The sequence below is a fragment of the Haliotis rufescens genome, unplaced genomic scaffold, assembly GCF_023055435.1.
Source record: "Haliotis rufescens isolate VD_foot unplaced genomic scaffold, xgHalRufe1.0.p SCAF_6, whole genome shotgun sequence".
Taxonomy (NCBI): Eukaryota; Metazoa; Mollusca; class Gastropoda; order Lepetellida; family Haliotidae; genus Haliotis; species Haliotis rufescens.
This window is the reverse complement of record NW_025964334.1, coordinates 12,244,017-12,256,340: the sequence shown is the minus strand read 5'-3', so window position 1 is coordinate 12,256,340 and position 12,324 is coordinate 12,244,017. Positions and strand designations below refer to the sequence as shown.

General features: G+C 40.4%; 2 protein-coding genes across 2 annotated transcripts in view; one reads left to right on the top strand and one right to left on the bottom strand.

Moving 5' to 3' along the window:
• LOC124135492 (proline-rich transmembrane protein 1-like) lies at positions 1 to 6,920 on the bottom strand. Its single transcript, XM_046500887.2, has 4 exons — positions 6,792 to 6,920; positions 4,318 to 4,496; positions 3,184 to 3,315; positions 1 to 2,282 (listed from the first exon to the last, which is right to left on the bottom strand). The coding sequence occupies exons 1-4, from the start codon at positions 6,808 to 6,810 to the stop codon at positions 2,118 to 2,120; spliced, it is 495 nt and encodes a 164-aa protein (XP_046356843.1). The 5' UTR covers positions 6,811 to 6,920; the 3' UTR covers positions 1 to 2,117.
• A 2,068-nt stretch (positions 6,921 to 8,988) lies between these two features.
• The window catches only part of LOC124135493, a 79,680-nt gene continuing 76,344 nt past the window's right edge, over positions 8,989 to 12,324 (top strand). The window contains exons 1-3 of the mRNA XM_046500888.2: positions 8,989 to 9,224; positions 9,885 to 10,142; positions 10,569 to 10,690. Coding sequence (XP_046356844.2) covers positions 9,054 to 9,224; positions 9,885 to 10,142; positions 10,569 to 10,690 — 551 coding nt within the window. The 5' untranslated portion in view covers positions 8,989 to 9,053. The remainder of the gene's footprint in view (positions 9,225 to 9,884; positions 10,143 to 10,568; positions 10,691 to 12,324) is intronic.

Below are 12,324 nucleotides of genomic sequence, written 5' to 3'. Positions count from 1 at the left end.
ATTATTTCATTTTTTTCAAATCTTAAAATTTCGCTAATTTTGAGAAAAACCCAATAGAGTGATGAATAGATGAGTGAAAAAATATTGGAAACCCTAGAGTAAAAACTCAATTGCTCAAAAAGTTATATGGAGCTCTGCTATCTCTGATGTAACTCCATGACGATGTAACAGGAATGGTACTATATATACAAATGTAAACTTATATGTAAAGCAAAACAACATATTTGTCATACGGGAGAAACTTGAATACACTTTCACTTTAGTTTTTAATGTTTTAATAGGTTCATGGCACATCAGAAGGACATAACTATTTTTTAACAGAATTGTACACCTGATATTTTAAAGCCGTTTAAATTAGGTTATCCAGATAGATTTATTCTTTTTAGGCCGCTGACTAAACTTTACAGAAAATGCATATACTGTAAATACTGACAATATAAAAATACATTTAACAGTCAACTTTAAAAAGTGTATCAAAAGACTAGTCCATTAAGACTTAAGGGGTTTGACAGGGTAGTAACAGTGGACTCAACCACAGAAATAAAGTTCATGAAAATTGCAATTAAAATTGACCGACTGCTTTTGTAGCACGTTTCACAGCAACAATATTTAAATGCAGTTTCAAGATTACATGTCTGGAGTATAGATAAGTACATAACTATATACAAAAACCTTCAACAATACAATATCTTCGTCAGACTGACAGATACATGACATTTACTGGGATACAACATGTCACGTTATGGATATTATACACCATACAATACAAGAACTATTATGCACTGGTACTACAAGGTGCCCAAATAATATGTATCACAGCATCACCAGAACCAAATAATTCACAGTTGTAAGATTTCCATCACAGTTCAATATCATATATGACTTACAGGCATTTAACAGATGCACAAAATCATTATGTTACTCTCATTACACATTTAAAGTATACTTATCAAAATGTACAACAGAAGTGTATAAATCAGATCTTGACAGTAGATGAACACAAAATGAGTTTTATCATATTCCCCTTCCCCCCATTTTTTAAGGTTTCCTAAATACATGTAACATGTTTTCATGGACACCCCCCCCCACCTCCCCCTTCCAATAATAAATGACAAGTCCCTATAAAATGGTCCATTTCATATTTCATAATTCTTTCATGGCCCTCCATATAGTTGTGATAAATTTTGGTAACCTTCCTCTTTTCATCTTTTGCCGTGTCATTTTTTCATGCCGCCCCCCCCCCCGCCCAAACAGTAACCAGTCCCACCAGTCCCATAGTTGGTTCTGACACAGCTTTTAACTTTATTTCAACTACACACAAACCCATCATGATGCAGATTGTACTTTTGTTCAAATCCATGAGCTTGGTAAACCAAGCACAAACATGATCTGATTGCTGGATTTGAACATAGCAGTGGATCATTGGATGGCCAAGGGATGCAACTCTGCATAGCAAAATGCAGCAGCTAGGACAATCTATGTCCAACTGCTAGGCAATGATAGAGATTAACCTGGAAGTCTTCTAGCCCCAAATAATTATCACACGTAAGAACATACTCAGAAAGTTTCCGATAGCCTCTGGGACACCATTATCATTAGAAAAATCATCTTGGAGTAACCTTGATAATGGACGTGTACTTAGTTCCAATTCTGAGATATGGGGGACTATTCAGATCTTGCAGACTAGAAAAAAACACAGAAAGTCCATAAAATTTAGAGAAAAGGGACCCCCAACCAGAGAAAATTTAAAAGAAGTTTAAAAGAACCTGCCGAGACTTGCAGTTATGGCATGAATTTCCCTTGTTCGATGAGATACAGCTCCCATGAGGTCTTGCTTGTATCTTGTAACCATACAATGATCCTAACAAAATATATCAGTTTCCAAGGTAACAATAAAGGTAACAAATCAAGATTTTGTGGTTCTAATTACATGACTTTTAAAATAAGAGCATGAGTGATTTAACTAAATCTTGAAACTTAAATCCAGCTAGAGTTTGGGTAGAGGCAAAAAAAATAATCATGTTTGAGCATCCTTGAAAGTTGATGGCACTGAATGATAAGTCGCTCAGGTAATCATAACCACAAAATATTGTTTAGGGACAAGTGTTGATGTCCCTCTAGTACAGATGGGTGAGGACCAGTCCGATGTAGAGGCCTAAGATGAGGCCACACACGATGAGGACAATGATCCCCACGATGATGCTGATGTTGATCATCTGTTTGGATGACCTTGCAGCAAGGTTTGCAGACACCACGTCACCGCGAGCCATCGAACATCGAGCCTGTAAACAAGAGATGCGAGGTTTAGTTCTCAGTTGCACAGTTTTCCAGTTGTATAACTGCTTGTCACCTTGTTGTTGAAGAAAAGCCCGAAGTGATGCAGGCCTAAGACATTTACCACTCTGGTGAAACCAGGATCACGGATGTCTGGCGACAAAGGGATGTAACTCTGCAACAGCGGCATCTTAGACGACTGGGCCACCTGTGTCACCATCGATATCAAGGGTTGGACAATGTATGTTTTCAGGTAACACAAGATAACACTGACTTAAGACAGACATAGGGCTAAGATTATTCTGAAGCATGGGACCAAGGATAATAGCCACCAAAAATCTACGGTTCCACAGAAAATATGACTGCAAAATAAAACAGTTCACTCTTTCAGGTAGCAAATATTCACAGTTGCTTTCTTTGAATAATAATATTTCAATCAGCATTTCAAGCAGAATTATTTAAAAAAAATGTCTACTCATTGGTGTGAAAACACCCAATAGTCAGGACCCAAAGGAGAAAAAATACATTAAATACCCAAAGAGAATGATAACAAGTGAGTGAGTGAGTATGGTTTTACGCCGCTTTTAGCAATATTCCAGCAATATCACGGCGGGGGACACCAGAAATGGGCTTCACACATTGTACCCATGTCGGGAATCAAACCCGGGTCTTCGGCGTAACGAGCGAATGCTTTAACCACTAGGCTACCCGACCGCCCCATAACAAGTGAGACAATAGCAATTTTTTTTGGCTGCAGACTTGGCGTTGAATATTGGCCTCTTAGGAGGCATAGACACACTTAGTGTTTCTTCCACAAGCCAGTTGGTCTATCTGGAATAAATCATTACTCTTGGGCCAGCATAAGTCGGACATTGGCACTGCAACTCAAGTGTCCATTATAATACTCACATCGTTAGCTTTCATGATGGCGATGATTCCAGTGGGCCAGAAACAGCACAGGGTGACGAAGATGGCCCCACACATGTGGTCGGGGGGCGGGGTGGCATTCTGGCCACCCTGGATCATGGGCTGGGTCTGGATCTGAAGCATAAGGGTGGCAGTCAGCACATGTCATGATGGACACTCACTGCGCACCATACAACAAGCATAGGTTACTGGGCACCAGTGTCTGAAATGATATCCGAAATTAATCTCAACAAGAGTTTGCCACTAACGTGGCTATATCCCCCGCCCCTGTTGCAGAATTTATGACATAATTATATCTAAACAAACCCTAACCTTTTTTAACCGAGGTGGAACTTGTCATGGAAATTGTTTGGAACCTAAGTCCATCTTGTTGCCATGGAAACGTAAAAAAATTAAATTTCTAAAGTGTCTAAATAGCAAAAGGCACCAGTTCAGCATGTACAGACCTGCAAAGTTCATGAAAAAATATTGAACGGTTTCTGAGTTATGCTCCGGAAACGAAACGTGACAGACGGAGCCCGTTTCTATATCCCCCGCCAACTTTGTTGGTTGGGGGATAATAAAATCAGACCTTTCACTCTTCAATTGGTTTTCAAAAGCTCACATCTGATTGGCTAAAGAATCCATGCATTCTCCATTCTGACTGGGCACTCACAGGTCACACAGATTCCTGTTATGGGACCCTCTATAAAGTGGCATATGACAGTGATAGGAATTGGCACTAGCCTGAGTCCTTGCCAAACTGCCAAAAAGTTAAGGTATCATAAGGACCAGTAGAAATTTGCCATTTTTAAGGGTTTTGCTATATGTTATCATTATGAGGACTAGTGGACTAAATATGTTAGTTTCTATCGTTGGCATACGATATTCCCACAGAGTGAGTGAGCGAGTATTGTTTTACGCTGAGTTTAGCAATATTCCAGCAATATCACGGCGGGGGACACCAGAAATGACTTCACACATTGTACCAATGTCGGGAATCAAACCCAGGTCTTCGGCGTGACGAGTGACCACTAGGCTACCCGACCGCCCCTATTTTCACAGAGAGGTATTGTGTAGAAGTAAAAGATCTGACTTAAATGAGATTGTGAGGATCTAGACCAATAAACAACTTACAACTGCTGTGACACTGTTGCCATACTGCATGACAGGGGGGTTCCCATATCCTTGCTGGTAAACAGGGTACTGAGCGTAGCCTTGGACAGGCTGCCCCTGGGGTGGGTAGCCGGGGTTCATGGGGTACTGGGGTGGCACATCTACCATCGCCTCGGTGTAGGTGGGAGGGTGGTTCTGAGCTGTAAAGAAAATCACATTCAGCATGTTGAGGATGAGAAGAGCAACAGAGAGTGAATAGTATGGGCAGTCATTCAGTAAAAAAATAAAAAGTTGAAACAAAGGACAAAAGTATGCAATAATAGTAAAAAATTATGAATAAAGAATGAATGTTACAAATAAAGGTAATTATTTACATGCAAATTATGAATTCAAAATACAAACAATACCAATGAAACAACTCGCAAACAAAAGACGTCACACGTAAAGAAGGAGTGAGGGAGTTTTGTTTAACGCTGTGATGCACGTCTTAGACGTTTACCACTTCGGTGAAACCCACGAGCACGGGTATGGTGCTGACAAACCTAGAAACATAATCGGGGTTAACCAGGATTCGAACCCACAATCATAGGTTTCTGTCGTGCCCAAGGGACGCAACTCTGCACAGCGAATTGCGGCGCCTTAGATGACTGGGCCACCCATGCCCCCCGTAAAGAAGGAACAAAGTGTACTAAAAAAAGTCAGTGCACAAAAAGAACACTGCACTGCTAAAGGACAATATTGTCAACGAAGATTGCAACTTGTAAAACATTCAGAGCTTAATCAGCTTGTTCCACCGCGTATATGATAAATGCATGCCAAAGAGCTCAGTGTAATGTTCTGTGTATGATATGGTATTAGACTAACACCCAAGAGTTATCTTTTGTAAATCAGCTACTGGTTTGGAGCCTGATCGCTCTCATCAGACTGACTATTGTAGGTTAGGGAGCTCCTTATATACATGACTGTTACGATTCACTCATGGTTCCGATGAATCGAACTGTATCCATTCATGAATTGAATTTGTTGCCACTAGAGTCGAATATTGATAAATATGCAGTCATGTGTATTTACATACCCTGTCCCTAAAAATATCCATAAGAACATATTATACACACAGATTTCTTCCAAGTTTGTTTGTTTGTTGTTTAACACTCCACTCAGCAATATTCCAGCTATATGACGGTGGTCTGTAAATAATCCAGTCTAGACCAGACAATCCAGTGATTGACAACATGAGCATCGATCCACACAATTGGGATACGATGACATGCATCAACTAGGTCACCGAGCCTGACCACCACCCGATCCCGTAAGTCGCCTCTTACGGCAAGCATGGGTTGCTGAAGATCTATTCTACGCCGGATCTTCACAGGCCCAGACAACACTCTTAGTCTTAATTTAATTTGACAGTAAAGTGGAATAAAGATAAAACTTCTGTCAACCTCAGTGTATGCATGACAAGATCGTTTAATTAAGACATGTGCATCTAAATACATTCAGTCAAACTATTCCAATCAGACATTTTGTACCTATCTCTTAATTGAGACCTACTGCGGGTACCGGCTAAGGTCGGAAAATAGGTGTGTGGGTACCTGGGTAGCAAATTTGTACTTGTCCCAGCCTGAATTGAAACTAAGATTTTATTTGCTAATATACCTGGTTCATACATAAAAAGCTAATTAATACATTCATAACACAGGGATTAATCTGGACCTTCTCAGAGGTTAGTATTTGGTCCCAAGCCAGGAAACGTCAGTAAATATTGTGATGGCTTATTCGCGTCAATTGGTATTTTAGTGACATCAAGACCAGTAAAGTGGAATAGTTTTTGAGGGGTGGTTTTACATTATTTAATGTAATGTTAATAGATTTAAAAACACAATGTTAAAAGACCTCTGAATTGAAGAAAATGGCAACCAGGGTTAGAAATTGGCACTCCCCCGACAGTCCTTGCCACGCTGCCCAATAGTTAAGGTATCATAAACGACTCGTAGATATTTTTAAGGGTTTTGCTATATATATTATCATTATAAGGACTAGTGGACCCAAAATGTTAGTTTCTATTGCTGGCAACTTGAAAAAAAAAACCAACGATGAATAAAGTAACACTTTCCCCCCAGTTGTCTTGTCAAGGGTTCTAAGTTTGGAATCGTGGACAAAACCCCGTAACACAATTCTGTTTGATTGGGGGAAAAACACTCTCAGTGTTGGCAAATAAATATATAATTTACTTCGACCTCCTTCGAATCAAATGTTCTCTAGATGAATGTAGTCGTCGACACGTGTAGTGCTTTGTTTAATTTGTCGTAAGAAAATTTGGCCTAACCCTTTTCATTTGCCATAGACTACAAAATCAACGCATCTCTGTTGTGAAAAAATATTTTGATGTCATATGCTTCGTTGTTGATCAATCTGCTTTGGCAACAGTGACAATTATTTACCCGATTTTAGGTTGACGCGTAAACAGAATACTGTAATTTGATAAAATGATATACCTTCTGCGTGTTTTTCCATTTTGTCGCCTGCGATACCTCAATAATGGGTCCGTATGTATGGAAAACGTGAAACGACCTCCTAATCAAAACAAGAAGTCGTTTTAATGCTAAAGCGCCCTCTGGGTCTGCTCAACGGGAGATAAGTCTAATCTTCTACACCGCTTTACCATTCGCATCAGAAACACTCGCTTCTTCGGTCAACTCTACTATTGCAGTAACTGACACTAGCTATTCCATCAAGTTTATTACAATGGCCATTTCAACAACCACAAACCTAAGTAGTAACATTGTGAATGATTTCTTTATGACATCGCGAAAATTCATTATTCATAATAAGAAATCAAAGACGTATACATGTATACGAAGAAATATATAGATCGTGCATAGTCGATGTATGGCAACGGTAAATCCTAAATACATTTCCAGGGTATATATGTTTTCTTGGGTTTACGGAATGAAAAACTGTAAAAGATCTAAGTCAGAATATGATACAGTGACAGAATAATCCATATGAACGACAGAATATAAAAAGGAAATGACTGGTTTTGAAACAGCCTACAAAGAAGCGTCGGTAAAATCTGTCTCACAAACGGGATTCCAGCAAATGTCTGATGTATATGCATTCATTTGTCCAAGACCAGCTCCTGGATTACATTGCCCGGGCTAGGACAATGAGAACAGGACGGAAATATGTCCTAGGCCCCGTTCCACAAAGCGATCTTAGCGCTAAAATGGTCGTAACTCCCATACTTTAAACAAAGTCGTAGCCAAGATCGCTTTGTGGAACGGCGCCCTGTTCACATCAGTGTAGCGGCCATAAAATTTCCGAGTCCCGTGATGGGATTCGAACCACGGACCTTCTGATCAGGGGTCGACTCCTTGTCTACGTGACCAAAGAGGTTAGTCCCGTCAGCAAGCTGACAAGGTAAGGATGTCATCTGTGGGATGACACCACGTCCTGCTACATACTCCCCAATCAACAGAAGGCACGTCCCGGGCCGCATAGTAGAGTACTGAGACTTATTTTGCTCAAATTTAATATGAATGTGCTCAGCCCTACGTTCGGCGCCAATGTTGCGGCTATAAAATTTCCGATTCCCGTGATGGGATTCGAACGACGGACCTCCTTATCAGAGGTCGGACGCCTTGTACACATGACCAAAGAGGTTAATCCCGTCAGCAAGCTGACAAGGTAAGGATGTCATCATCTGTGGGATGACTCCACGTCCTGCTACATCATGCTGTAGGACTTAGTGTCAGATCGGGGAACCTAATCCGTACAACACTAATGGTATGAATACCTTTATTGGGGTATGTTATGTGCGAGACGGACTTGGCTTGAAAAAATATATGATATTGTGAACAATTTAAGGATGTACTGCCCGAGACAGATCCCGAGTGGACATCCCGACATTTAATAGACTGCCAATGGCAACCATGTACCGGAACGACAAGGCCATTCAGAGACCACATGCCGATATTCAACAACGAGAACTATGTCTAGTCACTAAGACAAAATTGTTATGGATGAGCAACTTCTTTATTACAATTGGGCGACGTTTCGGTGTAGATTCTAACATCGTTATCAAGCAAATGATGTACAAACTAGGTATGAGCATGATATATATATATATACATCAACATTATCTGTTATATAAACATCTATCTATTGTTATGTATATATATCATGCTCATACCTAGTTTGTACATCATTTGCTTGATAACGGTGTTAGAATCTACACCGAAACGTCGCCCAATTGTAATAAAGAAGTTGCTCATCCATAACAATTTTGTCTTAGTTACCATTCCAACTTCTAAATGCCACTCAAAGAAGTTATGTCTAGTCAGTCATAATCCCATCAAATTCAGATCCTTTTCTAAGATTCCATAACTAAACATTTTCTCAAGAGTTAACGTTTCGGAATAATGAGGTCGGTACATTCAGAACGTACTTCGCACACTGTTTATACCTGGCTGAACGTACCTAGCGGTAAAAGAGGCGATCGAATGGATAAAATGACCGAGAAATGTGATGAGTTTCCACCTATCACTGCTACTCAGAACAGTTTTAGCCTTCTAGACGACCGAGAGAAACACGTGTCTCCAATGTGTTTAACACATACCATTATGACGTCATAATTAACTATGACGTCTTGCGTAGAATGCAAGTTGTCATGGTGCAGTTAGATGACGTCACCACAAAACGGCCAAACAAACAAGTATGGCGGCCTTCATAATTATGGATTTTATTTCATAAAAAATATGGACAGATTAACACTACCGCGGTTGCAGAAGACCGTGGACACGGGGAAATGTCTGCCGGCGGGAGACAGTCTACCATCTTGGTCCAATCTACCATTGGACGCCAAATTCCCCATGGTACCTAACCCTATAGGAACACTCACACTGTTCACATCAAAATGTGGAACCACAGTAAGTATAACAGGATACCGGCATATGTTTGAAAATAAGCCAGGGTGCCGTTGTATAAAACAACCCTAGCACTACCACTGCCGTAAGTCTATGTTAAGGTATGGGAGTTGCGATCACCTTAGCGCTAAGATCGCTTTGTACAACGGCACCCAGTGTTTTGCATTATTTCCTCGAACGCCGTAATTACATTAGACCTCGTAGATTACAATTACATGCGTTTTCCAAATTTGGCATTAAATTGGCAATCTGGTGCCAATGTTATATTATATGGCGACTCAAATTTAGAGGACAGCGTCTATGAATTCATTTTTAAAGCTGTACAAAATTATTTTCATGCTAATTCATGCTTTTTGTCTCCAATAATGTTTGTTGTAAATGACACTTATGCAATGATCTATGGATCAACGAGTACATCTGAAAAGAAAAGAATTAAGTAAGTTCTTGTAGCTCTTTTTCGAATCACTATCAATTGTCCAAAAAAATATGTTTGAATGAAAGTAGAGACTGTATAGGGATAATATGCATAGACAGGTGTTCATAGAAATGTATGGGGACTTTGAGAATTTCAAACTTGGATTATATCATTAAATGATTTTCCTTTGAAAACTATATTACGACAATTGAAACTACATGTTTAAAGTTTCTCTTAATATATTTCAGAAATACCGCCGGAAGTCCAGTTCGGACTTTGACCTCACTGACCCACATGGGATGTCCATGTCGAGCGAGTACCATCCACTACACGACCCTCACCTTCGGTCTCACTACAGCGTCCCAAGGATGCGCAGACATCTTGTTCGCAACGGGTTTATAACCAATTCTGGAATGGTCATATGTAATTTGAAGGAGTTCAACAAGTACAGGCAGTACCTCCGTCGTATTTGCCTGATGGAGCTGGTGCGAGAACGGACTCACAGGGTGGGGAAATATGAGACATTTCTTTAGATAAATATTTTTTCTCAAAATATTGATTTACAATTGACTTCAAAATTCTTTTATAATTGGCATAAACGTTAAAATCGATGTGCTCACTGTTTAAGTCCGCTTAGCACACATGTTTTTAGAGTTTATGAGTGTCACAGACTTCCGTAGACTGAAACAAAGACGTATTTTGACAATTACAAAAAAGAAGTTAACTGGCATTTCAAGCAGAATTTTCAAAATATGTGTACTCAAATACCCAAGGGAATTAAAAATAATTTATACCCAAAGAAAACTAATAATACCCAGTGTGAATGGTAACATGTAAGTAAATACTCAATGGCTGTTTTTTGTGTCACTCATAACCGGTTGTTCCAATGAGTCGAGGCCGGCCCTGCTGTAACCTTCCTTACGTTTGTTCAGGAATCAAGCTACGGTATTGGTATTGGAGAGCGGGCGGCTGAGAACGACAGCAGCAGACGGAAGCCAAGATTTGCCGAGACCAAAAGAAGACAGATGGAGAAAATTGATGCCCAGAGAGCTAAGTAAGTGTCTACCTCTAGTTAGGTTCAGTTGTAGGCTTATTGCGGCCTAGTCTTGTTCATGTGAGGTAGTCTTATTCTGTTGTAGGCTTATAGAAGTCTAGTCTTGGTCTGTTGTAGGCTTGTTGCGCTTTTCTTGGTGTGTTGTAGGCTTATTGCGGCCTTGTCGTGTTCAGTTGTAGGTTCATGGCGACCTAGTTTTGTTTAGTTTGATCAAAGCCTTGACTGGTTGTGGCCTTATTGACGTCTAGACTGGTTCAGATTCGGCCTAATGGCAGACTAGTGTGGTTCAGTTGTGCACATAGAAAAGAGCGTGCACATAACACCCAAGCCACACGTGTATAGTCTGCTTCTTGAGAACTGAGCGGTCTGAGCGGGAATATGGTCATGCAAGAAACAGCAGATGGGCATACTCCACTGACAGTCACTTGAATTGAATTGAATTGAATCGTCTATGTATTCCAGCTGGCGCTCATTTGAACTTGATCTAAACATGTTCAGGGCACCTACACAGCAAGGTGCATCAATTACAGCCGCTCACAAACATGGCGGGTATGCCAACCAGAGCCCTCGCTATAGTGCCAGACCCTGACATAGCTCAAGATAATGGCAATGTTCATTTTGTACGAGGAGATGCGTAACTCCAAAGTGACGTACTTGCGTGTACCTTTTTAGACTTGTTAGAGAGCCCGAGGACTATTTGCGACGATTTAATGTGTTTACTATTTTACCTTGGACCTTAAGTACTGTCGGGTAATGATAAACGAACCCTTTGTACCACCAGCTGCAGTTTGTTATAATTATGTGGCATTATTAACGAGCCTAGGCCTCGAAGCTGCATGAGAGTTACGACTATCGGAGCGCTAAGACTGCTTTCTGACACGTGTCTCAGTAATCAAATCGCCAATGAGCGATCGAGTGAGTTAGGTTTAATGATACTTTTAACAGTATTCCATTTCTATCACGGCGTGTCAGGTTGACGTGGTGGGAAAGCCCGAAATAATGCAGGTCTTAGACGTTTGGTGCGACCCAAGAGCATGGTTTGGTGCCGACAAAGCAAGAAATAAAACCAGGGGATTCGAACCCATGATAATATTTTTCCTGCACGCATAAGGGACACAACTCTGCACATAGAATTGCGGCGCCTCAGACGACCAGGCTGCATTGACCTTCCAATGGCAATGACAATGGCAATGACAATGGCATTATCGGGACATTACAAGAAGATATTTAACTAGGTGATCGTAGAATAAACAATGTCACTGGCATTATAAGGAGGCATGCATGCTTCAGAAGTGGAGTTCTCAAGGTCGGATAATATAAATAGGGAGAAAATCTATCACCACGTGATGTGGTTATTTGGAAATGTTATATTAGGTAAACATTATGGGCTGCTCAGAAAAAGTAGGAGTAGGACTGTATTTTACCTTTTTAGTTAACAAAACTGATTCGGGAGGAACACTTTACATTGTCATCAAGGATATACAACACACACAACTGGCCATGTGCAAACATTGAACAAGGCCCTTTAACCAGTCGTCACACATTCTATTGTATGGATAATAGAGTGTGCTTCTTCTGAAGCGGGAAATTTGAAAATATTTTCTGTTGGCAATACAAATGACCAACGCGCAGGA